This window comes from Quercus lobata, chromosome 7, assembly GCF_001633185.2.
Source record: "Quercus lobata isolate SW786 chromosome 7, ValleyOak3.0 Primary Assembly, whole genome shotgun sequence".
Classification (NCBI taxonomy): domain Eukaryota; kingdom Viridiplantae; phylum Streptophyta; class Magnoliopsida; order Fagales; family Fagaceae; genus Quercus; species Quercus lobata.
This window is the reverse complement of record NC_044910.1, coordinates 964413-984619: the sequence shown is the minus strand read 5'-3', so window position 1 is coordinate 984619 and position 20207 is coordinate 964413. Positions and strand designations below refer to the sequence as shown.

Genomic DNA, 20207 nt, shown 5'->3' with positions numbered 1-20207 from the left:
TTGGATATTGTCTTGACTCTTGAAATGGAACTGGTAAAGGTTATTAAATTATTTTAACAATAACAGCTTTGGTTTTCTTTCATAGTGCAAGAGAAGATGAAGTGAGCTACAGTCGGCCCATTGCCTAGAGTTCCTCAAGATATTGCAAGATACAAGGTCAATTGATTTTGTGTTTTATGGTTTATATACCTTAGAAAGTAATAAGAGACTGAAATTTTAGCTTCATGTGTTTTTCATACTTGTTATCATTCAATAATTAAGACAAGATAGTTGGGATTGGACCTTGATGTTGATAATGTTGGTAGGAAGATTATGTAGGTTTGGTTGAGAATTGTTTGATTCTCCACTATCACTTAATATTTAGATGATGTTCTTGCTTTTATGAGCAACAGACTGTTTGCAAAGGAGTTATTTCTGACTCGTGTTATATATATACACATACACACACACACTCTCTCTCTAGCTCTTTTTCACGTTTTTCCTTTTAGGATTTTGTCATAGAAGTCCAATGTGCTTTGTATTTAACTCTATTAGAATTCACTAGTAATGTAGAAGATGAGAGTGACTTGGAGGGTCTTATAGAGCAGTAGTTTGAAGCACTGCAGAAGGCATTTAAGATACCTCATAAGGCCTTAAAAGCTCATTTGATGGTATAAAAAAAGCTTCTTACTTAATTTAGGGCACGTAAAATTGGTCCATTCATCCTGGATGATGTCCTTGATGCAAATACTGTGTCTTGACTTGTTAGTCACTTTTTTTTTTTTTTTTTTTGTGTAACATTACGATTCTATATGCTAGTGTTTTTTTTTTTTTTTTTTTCCCTCCTACTTTGTTTTGTTAATGTCTCAAATTTACTCAAGTTGTATTACAAAGCTAATAGATGCTTGCATGTGTTGGTGAGTTCTTGTCACATTCTTAATGAAAAATCTACATTCCAATGCTAATGATGCTCCATTTTGGACGCACTAGATGATAGCAATCTTTTTCTTTTTATTTTTAATGGGATTATAGCAATCTTTGTGTCCAAAATAGTTAGGACTCAATAACTCTAATTACAAATTGCTGCTTAGATTGATAAGCGTTTTTTTTATTCCAGGTATTTAAAAAAATAAAATAAAATAAAAACAAACAAACAAACAAACAAAAAACAAAATGGCTGGCTTCAAAAATTCCGTTACATGGTTTGTTTAGTTGGGTGTAAAAGGGTGAGGATGGAAAATGAGAGACTTCACTTGCTTGGTGTGGTGGAAAAGACAAAAGAGGAGGAAAAGTAGGGGAAAAATGTTTAAATAAGTGGTATTTATTATTTTGTCTTTTTTTAATTACAATCTTTTCTCTCATCTTTTGATGTAAAAAGAGTATAATAGTAGGGTTTTATTTTGGCATGGTCATTGATTATTCTAGTAAGTAGCAAGTAGTTGATGCGAAAAAAATTCAAAGCTGAATCTAATTTAGAAAATGATTAAAATTCATGAGAGGAGATCAAAGTTCACTGGTCTTTTGCTTGTATGATGCAGAGCTAAGTTGATCAATATGAGATATCATTTAAAAAAATTGAAGGCATTATTCAACAAGACTGTTTGGAAATGGTTGGTGAAATTTTTCATATTGAGGCACTATTTTCCTTCAATTTTAAGCATAAATTAGTTGTTAACAAATGCAATGATCGTTTTTGTTCTAGTGTTCTTAAATTTGAAGCATAAATTAGCTTTTAAGAAAGCATAAATTAGCTTTTGAAAAAGTGAATGTTGTTATTTTTTAAGTTTTGTGCCTTTTGGATTTTAGGTGACACCCATCTTTCTCTTTTGGGATTGCATTGCTTGCTTTGGCATATCTATTTAAAAAGGGTTGTGATTAAGTTAGAACCTGTAAATATTAGCCATACAATCTTAATATTGACCAAATTATTATTATTTAATTGGACCCTGGCTCTTGGATGGTCAAACTCTAGTTCTTAGAAGTTAGATCATAAATTTTAATGGGATATTAGAGATTTCTATTATATAATTAGCCATTTCATGTTATCCCCTCAAACTTTTTTCCAATAATTTTAGTGGGATTGCATTTATGTTCTTCAATTTCGATATAAATAGAGGGAATTCTAATAACATAAAATTCAATAATTAACATGATAGCTGTGGAGATTAAAACAATTCTTGTTGAGAAATTCGAGTGTTCTAGCTCCTTTGGCATAAAACGGATTTGAAAAATAACACTCATTATTCACAAACTTGAGAACCAACGGCCTATAATCATTGATGTGTCATTTTTCTAAACTTACTCTTAATATATCATTTATAATTTTGGTTTAAGTTTTTTTGGTGGGAGTACAGAACAAAACTGCACCGCTAATTTTGGTTTAAGTTAGAAGGAGCTTATGATCGAAATGAAAATTTATAATTCCAAATACAAATCCCCCTCCCTTGGATGAGAATTACACCCCATTTTCTAATTAATTAAGCATGTTAATATACACATTGCTTATAGCATGCAAAAAAGAATCATAAAACATGAATATAAGAACATATGCTTGCACACACCAATCCATAGATCTCTCAAATTTATACACAAGAATGTACTCAAGAGAACATACAGATCACTCCTCCATCAGCTCCAGCTTCTTCGACCAAGTATAGTTTTGGGTAAAAAGTGAGTGAAAAATGGAAGTATCGGCAGACCAGAAAACCCTTTTCCCAATATCATCAGTTTTCAAACCTCCACTTCTCCTCATAGACTCATCATCAAAACCCATATTGGGTCCTCTCTTCTTCAACCTAAAACCCAAAACCCTTTCTGTTCTCTTTCTCCTCTCCGTCTCTGCCAAACCCACCACCACGTTTCCTCCAAACCCACAAACTCCCTCCTTCTCTTCTTCCCCACCGGTCCCAGCTCCGACCAACTCGGCTTCTTGCTAATTGGATGCTGACGATGACGTTTTATGCAAAAGTACCAGGTAATAATCATAATCATTCCATTGTTGTTGGGTATTTGTTGGCTTCTACATTGTGCTCTGTGCATTGGTTTGTTGTTCAGGAAATTCATAATTTTGGTAAATTTCCCAGAATTTCTTGTTTAGGTTCTAAGGTTTTTAAGACTAGTTCTGTTGTGTATGCTTGTTGGAGTCCACATGTACCCGCGGAGAGTGTAGTTTTGTTAGAAAGTGGTGCTTTGTTCTTGTTTGATTTGGAGTCTTGTTTTAGAAGAAGTAGGACTTCCAACTCTAGTGCGCATTTTAGAGGGACTAAGTTGCCTGTATCGTGGGATGCTGATTCTGATTCGGGGAATTGTAAATGGTTGAGCTGTGAAATCAGTTGGCATCCTAGGATTTTGATTGTTGCCCGGTTTGATGTTGTTTTCTTGGTCGATTTGAGGTTTGGTGGGTGTGCTGTGAGTTGTTTAGCAAAGGTTGAGATGTTGAGGATGTATACTTCGGTTCAAAATGAATGGTTCCTTACGTTTACAATGGCGGGATTTGATGATTTCTGTTTTGCATTGGCCTCGGATAGTTTGTTGGTTCTTTGTGATGTGCGGAAACCAATGATGCCGTTGTTGCAATGGGCTCACAGTCTTGATAATCCGTGCCATATTAATGTATTTAGATTGTCGGAATTCAAACTCGAGGGATGATACATATAGGTGGGCTTTTGAATCAGGTTTTACATTGATAAGACTTACGTCATCAGGGAAGCTTGAATCACAAAACTATTGTGCCTCATGGAAGTTGAAAGAACTTCACACAAAACGGTTCCATTTTAAAGATAATTCCTTGTATATTATGGACGATGAGGACTAAAATTTCCTAGAAGATTTAAGTCCGTGAAACTTGATAAACTCTCTGCATATTTGAATGGTAGTTTAAGTGAAATCCTGGTTTCAAAATTGAAAAAGCCTTGCAAGGGTCCTCGAGCAACGGAATCTTTTAGCTCAGAACCTCATGAAATCTTGTGTGAGAAGTTGAAGGCTTGTGGGTTCGGTCAATTGAGATTGTCTCCTGTAGTTTCTGTTGTTTTTAATGACATCAGCTCGCCAGCAAGCATGCATGAGGTTGCTTTGAGGAGGTTGTAGGCGGGCCTGCCAATGGAACTCTTACAACTGGCCTATTCCAACTACTCAGAGTTCCTTGAGGTACTTTTGCACCAGAAAAAAGTATCTTTGGAATTTCTAGTTGTCCCTCACCTACCTCAATTGCCTCCTTTCTTCCTAAGAAGGCCTTCAAATGGCCTTGTCAGATTCTAGTTGTGAGCTTCATGGTGACCAAGTTGTCTCCCTTGCTGATGAAAGAGAAGATATGTGGGGCAATTCTCGAAAACCAAAACCTTTTTGTATATACCATCCAGTTGCATTTAAGTGCTCTACCATGGATCACCTACAGGACAATGTCTTTAAGGATGAGAAATTTAATAACTGATTTTTAAAGTGCTTGACAAGAAGCATGTTCCTAATGGCTTGGTGGAAACCGTTGGACCATAACTATTTGATGATCTCTGCCCCGCTAATTTGAGATTTGATACTTCTGCCAAGAACTTCGAGCCAAATGAATTAAAGATATACAAAGTTTTGAAGAAGAAATTGTCTAAATGGGAAGACGGATTTAATTTTATCAGCAATTTTGCATAGAGTCTAAATTCCAAAAGCAATTGGCATGACAGTTAGATTTTCAGGTGTTGACTCGTGAGGGAACAAGATTGTCTATGATCTATGTACACAATTTTAGATCATAGACAATTTTACCGAGTGGGTCCAAGACCTCTTCTTCTTGTAAGCTTTTTGTTTTTAGATTTGTTTCAAGTTTTCTCTTTCTGGGTTTTTTCTCTTTTGGTGATTTGAACATTCTTTGCTTTGGTTTACAATTTCTGCAGCTAGAGATGAATTTGTTGAAGATGTTACAACTGTTGTAAGTTGTAAATAATTTTCTTTTATTTGAAAACAAGGACTTTTCTCTTTTGGGTATATTTTGTATTTTGATTTTTCATTAAGCAAATCTAAATCTTTGGTTAACTACACAGACTTTGAATGGCCATAATGAGTGTCTAAATGTGCTACCCCAGGTAATACTTGTTCCTTTTTTGGGTTCTCTTTGATGATGCATCCATATTAGTTAAGTTGGATTAGTAAATTTCAGATCTTTACTCTTCAAATTATTTGGTTTTTGCTATATAGAAATCGGCAATTACCATTAAAAAACCGATTAGAATTGTTTATTCAGATACCTCAACCAAATCTCTTCCAAATTCAGATGATTTAGACCTACAGGACACCCACATTGCAGTTTCAAGTCAAGGTACTCCTTAAAAAGTCATTTTTCTGGTTCTAATTTCTGTTTTGTTTTGTAATTACTAAAACCAATATTTGCACAATTGTTCTCATCCTTATAATTTTCTGCTTGGTAATATTATCATTTATATATGCATATAGTAGAATCAAGGTCTACCAGAGTATTATCTACGACGGATGAGGAAGAACAAGATCAAAGAACTAACCTCATCAGGGGGGTCACAGATTCACTTGAGGAAGCAAATGACTCAAATGAGCATGATACTAACACAACCACTCACAAGGACATTGGGGAAGATACAATTGATGCAGATGACTAGGCTAACCAGTCATCAGATAATGCCTCTCAAAATACTCAAAATATGGTATATGATATATACTTTTTTCCCTTTAACTTGCTTCTTTTTTTTTTTTTTTTCTTTTTTTGATTGTCTAATTTGTACTGGTTGCTGCTGCTCCTATTTGTAAAAGTCTTTTGATAGCTCTGTTATATGTTAAAAATAGAATTGTATACATTATAAATGCTGTGATACTTCTATGCTCCTCATCGTGCTTGGGGTGCTCTTTTGTTGACTTGATGTTTGTTAGTGGGTTTCATCATCTAACATGTTGTTCAAAAATCTACTGTAGGACTTGTCATTCAGATGTTGGAAATAGTATGTCCTGATAGTCAACCAAAAAAAAAAAAAAAAAAAGAAGTCATTCTAACTATCTTGTGTATTGCTTGGATACTGCTCATCCCTAGCTTGAATGATTATGACTTAGTATTTGAATTTTTTTTTTAACATGTTATATCTTATCTCCTTGGAATAGGGGTTAAACTATTATGTTTGATATTTATTTTGATCATTATCATTGTTGCCTATTGTTATTAAATTATTTTATCCTAATCATTTGATGAAATATGCTTTCTTTGCAAACTTCTTATTTTTGATTCATGCATATTATCTTGAATAACCGTCTCCATGCCAAACTCCGGGCCTTTTTGTTAGGAGACCCTCTGTTGTACCATTATGCAATATTCTCTGATAACGTATTAGTAGCAGCAGTTGTTATAAACTCAACTATAACATATGCTAAGGTAATTTTCACTCTTGATATACTTGCTATTTCCTTTAATTGCTAAGAAAGAAATTTTGGAATGGCTATTCTAAGACTCTTACTCCCACATCCTCTTTCTTTTGTCGAACTTCGCAAAAAAAAAAAAAAAAATTAATTAATTATCTGCTATTTCAATGTTTGATATTTTTTGTTTGACATCTCAAATTTATTGTTTGGAATCCTGGCAGGACCCTTCGAAGCATGCTTTCCACATTGTTACTGATAGGCTAAATTACGCTACAATGAGGATGTGGTTTTTGGTAAATCCACCAGGCAAAGCTTCTATCCAAGTTCGGAACATTGAAGAATTTACATGGCTAAATGCAAGTTATAGTCCAGTTCTCAACCAGTTGGGTTTGCATTCCATGATAGACTATTACTTCAAAGCTCATCAAGCCAATTTTTATTCAAATTTGAAGTACCAGAACCCAAAATACTTATTTGTCCTCAATCATCTTCGATTTTATTTGCCAGAGACCTTCCCAAAGCTCAACAAAGTGTTGTTCTTGGATGATGATATTGTTGTAAAGAAGGATCTCACTGCCCTTTGGTCCCTTGATTTGAGCAGGAATGTTAATGGTGCTGTTGAGACTTGTGGAGAGAGCTTCCATTGTTTTGATTGGTATCTGAACTTCTCAAATCCTCTTATCTCAAAGAATTTTGACCCTCATGCATGTGGATGGGCATATGGGATGAATATCTTTGATTTGGATCAACAGAAGAGGCAAAATATCACATGAGTGTACCACAGATGGCAAAAGCTGGTAATGATTATAATTTTAGATCCTTTTGCATGGATGATGCTCTTGTCTGGTTTTAATACTAGTGTTTGGTTGACAACTATCAAAATGCGTGTCGCACCTAAACATAACACAGAATGAAAAACATCAATCTAAATTCTAGAGCTTTATAACCATTTATCCATACACTAGCATGAATTTCAACCTAATACCACATAAATCTTGGCCATTTGGGTGGGATTCATAATTTTGTCTCCAATTTACAAATACTAGGGCTTAATGTAACTTAAGTCCAATGGGATGTCCAAAGGCCCCACTTATGAAAATATGTATCTATATTAATTATCCATTCTTCTTATATAGTGTGATAGTAACTTGTCCTCTCTCTTGTCTTATCATGGTTCATGTACCGAAAGCTTCTTAGGCTTGTGGAGTTCAAGTTAAGGGAAGTGATTTCAAGGGAACCTACTCTACTTTTTTTGGTGGTTGGTTTTCCTAATGTTGGCAAGTTGGCTTTAATTAATTCGATCCATCAAATTGCACTGTCTCGATTTCTTGGTAAGTTGTTGCTATGTTTTTGCTAGATTATGGTTGGATGTCATTGTCTTGAAATGGAACTATGGTAAAAGGTTATTAAATTATTTTAACAATAACAACTTTGGTTTTCTTTCATAGTGTAGGAGAAGATGAAGCGAGCTACAGTGGGCCCATTGCTCGGAGTTACTCAAGATATTGCTGGATACGAGGTCAACTGATATAGTGTTTTATGGTTTATATAACTTAGAAAGTAATAAGAGACTGAAAATATTAGCTTCATGTGTTTTTCATACTTGTTAACATTCAATAATTAAGACTAGATTTTTGGGATTGGACCTTGATATTGATAATGTTGGTAGGAAGAGTTGTAGGTTTTGGTTGTGAATTGTTTGATTGACCATTATCGCTTAATATTTAGATGATGTTCTTACTTTTATGAGCAATAGATTGTTTGCAAGGAAGTTATTTTTGACTCATGTTTTATTATTTGACCACTGGTAAGTGCAGAGGTTACTATGAGTCTATGACTTGGATCATATTTTTGCCCCATTTGAAACATCCCCCCCCCAACACACACCGAAACCCATCCTCTGATTTGCTAGCTTGCTTACTATTTTATTCATTTATTTTTTCACTTTTGATTTTCTTTTTAAGCTGGTATGTTTCAGTAGGTTTATATTTATAGCGGAATAAATTATTAGGCTTAGGCCTCTGGTTTAATTATCAAAAGTTAGTAATAACTGAATAAGTTGCATAAACCTTATTTAGAGACACGTTTTGAACATCAAGCCAAATCATCAAGCATTTGGCTTAAATCTTAATGTTATCTACTTATCTTTTATCTATTGCTACCTTTCTCCTTCTATTGTATATCTTTTGCTGAATACTTCTATTTGAACATTGTTGAGGGGAAAATTTTGATGTTCCTAAATAGAATATGGGGTAGCCAAGCCGAAATTCGATGATGGACCCTAGAAATAAAGCCCAAAGGCTATCGATGTGATGTAAGTCCGCCCAAGCAAGAAATAGAGGCTACACCCTAACAAGAAGACAACAATAAAGCATAATAAACACGTTAGTGTTGTTATATTATTAGTCCTTTTACAGCATCATAGTTCAAATCAGTCCTCCAGCGGTAAGGGTAAAATTACACTTAGTCCAGAAAAAAACAGATTTAAACAGTCCAATGGTCAATGATTAAATAAGTTTAGGAATGTGTTAACTCATGGGGGTCCTTGCATGTCTCGATCAGGGGAGTTCATTATACTTTCAGCCATCATTACATCAATGTGAGGGAAAAGTTCAATTGTTACATATACATTATATCCTTCAATCGTAAAATAAAAAGTAAAAATTAAAGGTTCCATGGGAAGAAATAGTTTCCAGAACATTATGACCTTCATCATAATAATACTAAACAAGGATTAAAGGCTTTATAGTTACAAATAAAAGAGGAAAAATAGGATGGAATGAAGGGAGAGAAAGATCTCCAGCTCAGTGCAGCAAGTATTAAGCTAAGATTTTGGTTGGTATGTGTTTATAAGGTATGAATGAGGTGAATGTGAGTTATTTTGAGTGAGTGGGATAAAATTAATACTGAGATTGAAGTTTTTTTTGTGAGTAATGGGCTGTTTGTGTCTAGTTGGAGGACATTTTTGAGCTGTGGTTATGTAGAGGGGTGAGAAGAATATCTGGAATTAGATGAGTTTTGGCTGAAGATGATGAGTGGTGAGCTTAAGGAGAGCTAAACCACAAGCAAGGTAGTAAACAAACCAAGGGTTTCAGAGGGAGTGGCTGTCTTGGTCAATTATGGGACATTTATGGAGTAGAAAGGTGTAAGCAAGGTGGTGAATGTTGGTGTTATGGTGACTATAAGCTGAGAAAGGTTGTGAGTGAGCTCAAGAGTGCTTGGGGAAGCTTAAAGAAAGCAAATAGGGGTTGAATTTCTACAGAGCGTAGTCAATGACAGAAATTTTTAGAGAGGCTTCCCTTTCCTTGGGCTGAAGTGTGTATATTTTTATAATGGAGATTTAGAAAAGCATTGATTGACTAGAATCCAAAAACGTATGACTCATCAAGGGTGACGAATCAAGGTTTAACTTTCCTGGGATTTTTTATTAGAAGTAGGAAAATCTACTTTGAGGGGTTGTCTTGCTTCTTTGGGTAACGATGGGATTTTAGAACTTTTGCATTAAATGCTAAGATTGCTGAGATTGTGTTCAGCCAATGGGATTAAGGCAAGTATCAAGAATGAATCCTAATGCTGCAACTGAGATTTGGTTCCTAAGAAGTAAGATTCAACACCCCCAGCCAGGTGTCAAATTCTTAATCCACTTCAGGGGGTTCCGCTGGAGATCCCTTTATGCCCTCCAAATCACATGTTCCCAATTTTTCCCCTTTAGGATTCATGGGCTTGGTACATGAATCATGTCTTGAATGTTTTTAACATTTATAGCATCAATTTGTTGAAGTTTGGTTTCAGCTCCCCTTTCGCTGGAGGTGCAGTCTTGAGGAAGATGATGGAGTCCTTTCATCCTTTTGACTTCAGCTGATATGACAGTCCTTGGGCATTATTCATGTCAGACAGAGGGTGGCAGAAAATTGATGGGACAGCCCTTAGTCCATTCTCAAAGGCTTGGTTCCCTTGTATGAGTACCTAGTTGCTCTTTTTGGTTAGGAATGAACAAGGGTTGTTTGCCCACTCTCTTTTGCCTCATGTTGGTGTTTTTTGCTTGGGCTTGCTCACATGGGCTAGGTTGTGTGCACATGTTGCCATGGGCTTTCATTCCTCATGGACTTTTATTAGTAAATATTTTTGGGTTTTTCATAAATACTTGCAATGAGCCCTTGGGCAATTAGTTGTAATGTTTGAAATAATAGGACAAGTTTCAAAATACTTTTGTAAATAATATTTACTTTGATGAATTCCATATTGCAATAATGTTTATGGTTTCTAATAATCGTATCATAACTTAAATGATGATCTTGTGGGTTTGAATATTTACCATGAGTGTCGAAGGCGTATATTATGGATGTCACGATGCAAATGATGTCCATGTATTTCATGGGTTTATAACATTAAATAAATAAATGTCATGGGTCTAACAATCATAACTTTCCATGGGCTTTTACAAGATGATTGCCATGGGTTTTGAGAATAGACAATTCATAAATTCCATGAGCCTGTAATATTATAATAATATGTTTAAGAATTTAAAGTATTGTTCATTATTGAACTTTTAAGTGAAATAATAATGATATAGTATTTTGCCAAGTATTAATAACCTTCGGCTTTTGATAGAATAGTGCCAAGTAGTTAGCTTGGGATTTTAATAGTGTCAATGCAAGTTGAGCTTTTGATATTGCCAATGAGAATTGAGTTTTAAATAGTGCCAACGTAAGTTGGGCTTTTGATATTGCCAATGAGAATTGGACTTTGATGTTGCTAATGAAAATTGAGCTTTAAATAGTGCCAACGTAAGTTGGGCTTTTGATATTGCCAATGAGAATTGGGCTTTTGATATTGTCAATGAGAATTGGGCTTTGATGTTTCCAATGAAAATTAAGCTTTAGATAAATAAATTGCCATGGGTTTAAATCATGGGATTTGATCATGGATTTGAATTTCATTGATAAAATTGTTTTGCCATGGACTTAAATCACGGGCTTCTCAAATATTGCCAAGCATAAATATTCTTGGGCTTTAAATAGAATATGATAATAAAATTGGATAAAACATGAGTTTTCGGGCTTTTTTTATGATATTTTATATCATAACCCAATTTAGATAATGAGATATGAAACATTTGTGATTAACATAATAATAGAGCAAAAAATATTTGGGAAAACCCAATAACTTATTAGTGGTGTTTGAAAATAAATTGATGGTACCCAAATAAAATTAGGTGTAAAAAAAAAAAAAAAGTACCCTAACAAACATTTTTGTATGTTTAATTGCTGACATTGGATTTTTAACTGCAGATTGCACATCAGCCTTGCATATATGTCCTAGACACTCCAGGTGTATTGGTTCCAAGTATCCTTGACATTAAGACAGGACTGAAGCTAGCTCTTGTAGGTATCATCCTCTTGCTAATAATTTCTCCTAACTTTTAGTTTAAGATATGCTAAACAGTGCTTGACTGTTGTAAACGGACAAAAATAAATGCCACCTCTCTCCAACCACTATTAGGAGAAGCCATATCCCTACTCAACCGGAGTTGATTTGGTTGCAACAAACTAACTGGATCAGCTTAAGTAATGATGGTTGAGGCCTAAAAGTTTTATGCCTGAAGTTGTGTTGGTTTAATCCTCTTGTTGACCTCCAACCAACACAGGTTGCCCAAACTGCAGCTTGTAAAATTTTCAACCTTGGTGTTTTGAATTTTATCATTATTTTTTCTTTTAATATTGCTCATATGTGATTTTTTTGGGTTTTGCGTGTGCGGGGGGGTGGGGGGGGGGGGTGTTGGGCTGGTATTGGTTCTGGTCAACATGAAATTACTTTTGCCACATTGTATTGCTTGTTCTATCAAATAAAGCTTATCAATTTCTTAAATTCACATGAAGGGTCTGTGAAAGATTCAGTGGTAGGTAAGGAGCGTATTGCACAATACTTGCTGGCAGTTTTAAATACTTAAGGGACCGCCCTTCATTGGAAGCATTTGAACAACAGGAGATTGGAAGAGATTCGGTATGATTCTAGGGAAAAACATGAGTATAACCTTAAAGATCTTCGGCCAAAAAGGAGGAAGCCACCAAATGACTCTGATATGCTTTACGTTGAGGTAATATAGGATGGTTCTCATTTACTTAATTTATGTAGGATGGCCAAAGTATTTTAAAACCTTTTGTTATTGGGACAACATAGATCCGAATGAACTTCATGATAAGTCTTGTTGTAGGATTATTACATGGTTATTAATATCATCTTCATTCTCCTGAATGCATGGCAAATGATCAGCATAAGAAAATTTTTTTGGACGGTTAGTTTTCTTGTCATGAACGAAGAGCTTTTAGTTTTGATAACATGTTTTACTTGCTGGTTATGGACATTCATGTAGAACATCATAAAGTTATTCTGTTGTGCTTAGTGTATGAAGGGTTTTTTTTTTACCAGGAAAGAGAATGTAAATCTAGAAATGTTGGTAAATACTAGACAAAGTAAATGAACTATCATTTTAAATATGGCATGCTTAATTTGAAACAGATGATCAGTAAATTTAGAAAAAAAAATGATCTTTCTTTATTTATTTATTTAGCTTCAGTTGATGGCTTTTTAAAAAAGGATGAGAAGCTTTTTTGTTTTCAGTGACTGTAATGTTCTTTTGTTAATTCTTTGAAAAAGTGAAGAATTGTTGGAAGAGAGAATGGCAATAATTTATACTAGGGATAAATGAACAAACAATAAAAGCTTGTTCTGTAGTGATGATGTCAAGGTAAGCAAAAAGATGGTATTTGATTTAGAAGTAAACAAGAGAAAACTTACAAGGAACCTTATAGCCTTATAGGCAATACATAAATTGGGGAAGAGTAAATTCACATGTTTTGCAATATCATTGAGTAAGATTGTGTTGCTTGAGGTGGATATTTTGATTTCAATGAGAAGATTTGAAAAAGAATAAATGGATTAGTGGTAAACGATAGGAGAACAAACATTTGTCACTACATGGAATCAAAAGCTGCCAAGCTTTTCAAAAATAGTTTTCTATATATATATACACACACTAGCTCTTTTGCACAATACTTTTTATGCCATTTGTAATTCTTATTGTTCTGGCTTATATCAGCTGGTCTCCATGTGACCTATAGATGTCTTGTTTTATTTTATGTCATTCTTGAATTTATAGTTCTTTACACTTTTCCTTTCAGGATCTTGTCACAAAAGTCCAATGTGCTTTGTATTTAACTCTATTAGAAATCATTGGTAATGTAGAAGATGAGAGTGACTTGGAGAGTCTTATAGAGCAGTAGTTTGAAGCACTGCAAAAGGCATTTAAGATACCTCATATGGCCTCAGAAGCTTGTTTGATGGTATCAAAAAAGCTTCTTACTTTATTTAGGGCGGGTAAACTTGGTCCATTCATCCTTGATGATGTCCCTGATTCAAATACTGTGTCTTGAGTTGTTAGTCACTTTTTTTCTCTTTTTGGTGTAACATTACGATTGTATATGCTAGTCTTTTTTTTTTCCCTCCTTTTTCCCTCCTACTTTCTTGTGTTGATGTCTCAAATTTACTCAAGTTGTATTACAAAGCTAACAGATGCTTGCATGTGTTGGTGAGTTCTTGTCACATTCTTAATGAAAAATATGCATCCAATGCTAATGATGCTTCATTTTGGATGCACTAGATGATAGCAATCTTTTGTTTTTTGATGGTATTATAGCAATCTTTGCGATTTTTATTCCAACACTGATTACAAATTGTTTCTAAGATTGATAAGCGATTTTTTATTCCAGATTTTTTTTTTAAAAAAATGGCTGGCTCTAAAAGTTCCATTAAACGTTTTGCTTGGTTGGATGTAAAAGGGGGAGGAGGGAAAATGTAGGAAAATGAGAGGTTTTCTTTGTTTGATGTGGTGGAAAAGACAAAAGAGGAGGAAAAGTAGGGGAGAAAATGTTTAAATAAATGGAATTTACAATTTTGTCTATTTTTAATTACAATCTTTTCTTTCATCTTTTGATGTAATGAGACTATAACAATAGGGTTTTATTTGAGCATGGTCACTAATTTTTCTAGTGAGTAGCAAGTAATTAGTGCAAGAAAAATTCAAAGCTGAATCTAATTTAGAAAATGATTAAATTCAAGAGAGGATATCAAAATTCATTGGTCCCTTTGCATGTATAATGTAGAGCAAAGTTGATCAATATGAGATATTATTGAAAAAAAAATTGAAGGCATTATTCAACAAGGCTGTTTGGAAATAATTGGTGAAATAATTTATATTGAGGCACTATTTTTCTTAAATTTTAAGCATAATTTAGTTAACAAATGCAATGATCGTTTTGGTTCTATTGTCCTCAAATTTGGAAGAAGGTTGTTCTTTTTAAAGTTTTGTGCCTCTTTTTATTCTAAGTGACACTCGTTTTTATTTTTTGGGATTGCGTTACTTGCTTTCACATATTTATTTAAAAAGGGTTGTGATTAAGTTACAACCTCTAAATGTTAACCATATAATCTTAATATTGACCAAGTTATTATTATTTTAATTGGACACTGGTTCTTGGGTAGTTAAATTTTTGTTCTTAGAAGTTTGATCCCAAATTTTAATGGGATATCACAGAATTCCATTATATAATTGGTCGTTTCATGTTATCCGCTCAAACTATTTTCCAATAATTTTTGTGGGATTGCATTTATGTTCTTCAATTTTTATATGGACAATATCGGAGTGAATTCCAACAATATAAAATTCAATAATTAACATGATAGTAGTGTAGATTAAGCAATTCTTGTTGAGAAATCAGAGTTTTCTGACTCCTTTGGCATAAGAAGGATTTGAAAAATGACACTCATTATTCCCAAACATGATAACCAGTGGCCCATAATTATTGGTGGGTCATTTTTCTCTAAACGTATTCTTAATATATTATTGATAATTTTGGTTTAAGTTAGAAAGAGCTTTTGATGGAAACAAAAATTTATAATTCCAAATACTAATGCCACTCCTTTCAATGCAAATTACATTCCATATTTTGTAATTAATTAAGCATGTTAATATACACAGTGCCTACTGATTACGAAAAAGAATCATAAAACATGAATATAAGAATATACGCTTGCACATACCAATCCATGGATCTCTCAACTTTATACACAAGAATGTACTCACACCAATCCATGGATCTCCCAACTTTACACATAACAATTTACTCAAGGGAGTATACAGATCACTTCTTTATTTATTTATATCTCTTACTTGGAATTACAATGACATATATGTTTATTTATTTACATCATTTAGTGCTATATTTATTTAATTACATCACTTGAAAGCAAATTAAATAATAGAAATATTTATTTATTTACATATTCTAATCCAAATAGCAACGAAGGAATGCTTACGAATTATGGAAGGAATTTGCGACTTTGAATTGAGCAATGTTCAGATTCTGTTGGATGTGACCTATGTCGAACTCCTGAAATATAATTTGTAATTATATAGTATATAAGAAACTTACAGTGAGAATAATACTATGAAATAAGATAATATAATAGAAAAATAAATAAATAGAAATTTAATATATTCATTAAAGATTATGGGTACCAATGCCTTGCTTAGACATGGCAAAACGGGTCAGAAAATTCTGACCCGACCTGACCTGACCCGACCCGAAAAATACCTAACCTGAACTCGATTTTTTTGACTCGAAGCAAAAACGGGTTGACTCGTGACCCGACCCGTGTTTTTTGCGGGTCAACCCAACCTGACCCGAACCCGAACCAATTTTTTTTAACTTTTTTTTTTGGTAAAAAAAAATAGTAAAATTAAGACAATATTGATTTAATTGTTTATTATGAGTTTTAAGGAAACAATTGATACATTTATATATCTGCATACAAACTAATTGAAAGATAAATGGTTGAGCATTCTGCAATGAATAAAAATTTTTAGATATCAAATAGTAAAGTACATGCCAAGATAATATGTGAAAAATATAAATTTAAAATTGTAGATGTGGGGATCGTTCGATTGATAGGCCCATAGGATTCAGAATTGGTTGAGGATTGTTGGGCCAGTGGCCCATCCGAGGCCGTATACCCGTCCGAGGACGTCATGCTCCTCGGCAGTATGCGTCCGAGGACGATCGCGTCCGAGGACGATCGCGTCCGAGGACGATCAGGACGTGGTCTCACCGCGATCAGATCTCAGAATTAGGTCATCTCAAAGGGTAGAGTAGCCGACTAAAGATGAAAGAGATAAGGCAAACAAATATCTGAAACTATAGCTGCCTCCGCATTAATGACCTCTCAACCAATTCTCTGGCCGCATTAATGTGGAGGTGATACCTGAACAGTAGGGAAGCAGCCTTACAGCTGCCCATAGGAAGTTCCAGGAGGTGCCAGATGGGATAGAAAGAAATCCCCCGGACACAACCTACACGTGTTCGGCGAGGATGGAGCGCAAAGGGGAGTATATAAACTAAAAGAAGAACATGAAGAGGAGGATCGAGAAAAAGAAGAACAGACATAAAACTGGAGAGAAGGAAGTAAGAGGAGAGAGAGAGAGTTGCACTAGGGACTTAAGAAAAACGTTCATTATACCAACGGAAAAGAAAGAAAACCTTGTATGGGTTTGAGAGAAAATCTTGGAGGTAGATACCACAGTTAACCTAGTTCTTTACACCCACGCTCTACAGATCATATTGTCTGGGCCTTTTACGTACGAACCCAATACTGTTTAGGTTCGTCACCAAATCGTGTCCTTACAATTGGCGCCGTCTGTGGGGAGAGCTTGTGTTAGCTTGTACAACCTCCGATACAACGTTTCCGATGGAAGGAGTGGAGCTGCTTCATCCCGCAGCGGGACTGCAACAGGATGATGTCAACTTGCACCAGGCGGAATCAAGGGGCTCTCAGCATGGTGGTCCTCGAAGGAGTCCCGAACGGAGGTTAGTCCGGGAGGGGAGTATACATACCACTCATACCACGAGGAGCCATACACGCGGGAAGAGTCACGTTTCCCACGCGAGGCATGGTGGGGATCTGCAACGTGAGATTGTGGACTTGAAGAGAGAGCTGCGCCATGCACGACGGGAGCGTTCCCCACCTCGCTCCGAACTATCATCCGGGGAGTCGGATGGAACTAGCTACAGGCGGAGATCGAGAACTCCACAGAGTGAGACTTTCTCCTACGAAGAGGAGCGTCGCCATAGGCGTAGGCATAAAAGTCCAACTAGTAGCTGCTTGGGAAACGATGCCATGAACAAAGCCTTGAGTCAAATTTCCAGGTCACCCTTTACAAGAAGCATAGATGATGCTACCCATCCTCGGCGGTTCAATCAACCTACGTTCTCTCTGTATGATGGCCATTCGGATCCGGTGGAACATGTAAGCTATTACAGCCAGAAGATGGCTATTCATTCCAGGGATGATGCCCTGATGTGCAAGATTTTTCCGTTGAGTTTGGGTCCAACGGCGATGAGGTGGTTCAATGGCTTAAGGGCCAACTCTGTTGGATCTTTCAAAGCACTGACCCAGGCTTTTGGTGCTCGTTTTATTACATGCAGCAGGACTCCTTTGCCGCTGGGGTCCTTGTTGACCTTGTTTATGCGAGAGGGCGAGACTCTCAAGAGCTATTCGGATAGGTACTGGGAGATGTTTAACGAAATAGGAGGGAAGAATGACGCTGTGGCCATAACTACTTTCAAAGCCGGCCTCCCAGCTGATCACGACTTGAGGAAATCCTTGACGGGTAAACCTGTTACCAGTGTGCGCCAACTGATGGACAGAATAGAGAAGTACAAAAGGATAGAGGAGGATCAGCTTCAGGGGAAAGGAAAGGCCAAGATGATCCCTCAGGAGAGGAGGGATTTCAGGTCGGATCGTTATAATAACAACCGACCAAGGAGGGACTTTGTTGGCCAGTCGGCCTCGGCAGACGCCCAGGTCGTTAATGCGGTATTTCGGGAGCCTGTTCAGCAGGTTTTGGAGAAGATAAAGGACGAGCCATTTTTCAAATGGCCTAACAGGATGGCAGGAGAGCCTACAAAACGCAACCCGAGTTTGTATTGCCATTACCATCAGGACCATGGACACACGACAGACAACTGCAGAAATTTATGGGACCATTTGGAGCAGTTGGTCCGGGAAGGAAAATTAAGGCAGCTCTTGCATCACTCCAGTGGAAGGGCGAGCCAAGCAGGTTCCGAGGTGCGTGGGGATGCTTCATCAAGGCTCCCTCGGGGTACAATCAACGTCATCTTTGCGGCCCCAGGGAGGACTGGATCTTGCCCCACCAGAGTGTTGTCGGTGTCCCGATCCCCGGCCGAGGATCGTTCTCAAGCATGGAAGAGAGCCAAGAAGCGTGTCCCCTTGGTTTTGGGTTTTTCAGACGAAGATTTGGAGGGAACCATACAACCCCATGAGGATGCCTTGGTGGTAACGCTGAGGATCAGTGGGTACGATGTCCGAAGGGTGATGGTTGATCAGGGAAGTGCAGCGGATGTGATGTATCCGGATTTGTACAAGGGGCTAGGTTTGAAGCAGCAGGACTTGACAACCTATAATTCCCCTCTGGTCAGTTTTGAGGGAAGGTTAGTCATTCCCATGGGGCTAATCAGGCTGCCCGTGCAGTCAGGCACGGAGGTGGTGGAGGTGGATTTTATTGTCGTAGATGTTTTTTCTCCGTATACGGCTATCCTGGGCAGACCCTGGCTTCACACACTTAAAGCGGTTTCATCTACCCTGCATCAGAAGGTGAAGTACCCGTCCGGAGACCAAGTGCTGGAGATAGTAGGGAACCAAGCGGCTGCTCGGCAATGCCAAGTAGCGGCTATACGGCATCGGCTGAGGCAGAAACCTCGGCTACAGCCGATAATGAGTCATAGCAATTAAAGATCCCAGCATCAGGTTTAGACGCACCAACCAATGGGGTAGAATGTGAAGATCTGGAGAAGGTGACCGTTGCTGATGATCCAGAGAAATTCTTTCGGGTTGGGGCCAAGTTGCCTCTGCAAGAGAAAGCGAGTTTGCTGGAGTTTCTCCAAACTAATGTGGACGTCTTTGCATAGGACCCTTATGAGGCTCTAGGAGTAGACCCAAGTTTTATTTGTCACCGACTCAATGTAAACCCTGCCGTTCCCCCCAGAAGGCAAATTCCTCGGCGACCGTCGAGAGAGCATGCCGAGGCAGTCCGAAGTGAAGTTGCCAAGCTCAAACAGGCTGGGGCTATCAAAGAAGTCTTTTACCCCCAATGGCTGGCCAATACGGTGGTAGTGAAGAAGAAGACGGGGAAGTGGCGAGTGTGCGTGGATTTCACGGATCTTAATAAGGCATGCCCCAAAGACCCATTTCCTATGCCAAAGATTGACCAGCTAGTGGATGCGACCGTGGGCCACCCTAGGATGAGCTTCTTGGATGCCTTTCAAGGGTATCACCAAATACCGTTAGCCGCCGATGATTAAGAAAAGACCGCTTTCGTGACCCCGGTTGGGAACTACCATTACAAGGTGATGCCTTTCGGTCTGAAAAATGCTGGATCTACCTACCAACGCATGATGACGAAAATGTTTGAGCCACAGCTGGGCATAAGTATTGAAGTTTATATTGATGACATGGTAGTGAAAAGCAAGGTAGTGACTGAACATGTGGAGGACCTCACTAGCATCTTCGGGATACTGAGAGAACACAAGTTGCGCCTGAATGCTTCGAAGTGCTCCTTTGGTGTAGGTTCCGGGAAATTCTTGGGGTACATGGTGACCCATAGGGGAATTGAGGTGAATCCAGATCAGATTAGGGCTATTAACAATTTGCAAGCGCCCCGGAATCCAAAGGAAGTGCAGAGGTTGACGGGGATGACTGCTGCGTTAAACCGATTCATCTCCAGGTCAGCC

The 20207-nt window shown here is 37.0% G+C and overlaps 1 protein-coding gene and 1 pseudogene across 7 annotated transcripts; both read left to right on the top strand.

The window, feature by feature from the left end:
* The first annotated feature begins 2464 nt into the window (after positions 1-2464).
* On the top strand, positions 2465-6940 carry LOC115952505 (probable galacturonosyltransferase 4). 7 transcript variants are annotated; one of them, XR_004083434.1, is made up of 6 exons: positions 2960-4758; positions 4860-4894; positions 5007-5048; positions 5237-5281; positions 5416-5639; positions 6564-6650. XR_004083434.1 is itself a non-coding variant. In XM_031069685.1 (3 exons), exons 1-3 carry the CDS (start codon positions 2920-2922, stop codon positions 5592-5594), a joined length of 288 nt encoding a protein of 95 aa, XP_030925545.1. In that variant the 5' UTR covers positions 2465-2919; the 3' UTR covers positions 5595-5640. The 7 variants fall into 7 exon arrangements, 2 of the variants coding, with proteins under 2 accessions (XP_030925545.1, XP_030925544.1); XR_004083431.1 differs by having other exon boundaries at positions 5207-5281; XR_004083432.1 differs by lacking the exon at positions 5007-5048 and having other exon boundaries at positions 5207-5281.
* Positions 6941-7519: 579 nt separating this feature from the next.
* LOC115953185 lies at positions 7520-13987 on the top strand (annotated as a pseudogene).
* The last annotated feature ends 6220 nt before the right edge of the window (positions 13988-20207 follow it).

What these genes read in the sequence shown, in the direction of transcription:
- LOC115952505 (XM_031069684.1), top strand. Translation starts at nt 6,212, where the DNA reads ATGCATATTATCTTGAATAACCGTCTCCATGCCAAACTCCGGGCCTTT. An exon ending in CAACTATAACATATGCTAAG is followed by an intron (nt 6,356 to 6,563) that starts GTAATTTTCACT and finishes GAATCCTGGCAG; the next exon opens with GACCCTTCGAAGCATGCTTT. An exon ending in TATAGTCCAGTTCTCAACCA is followed by an intron (nt 6,725 to 6,849) that starts GTTGGGTTTGCA and finishes TTTATTTGCCAG; the next exon opens with AGACCTTCCCAAAGCTCAAC.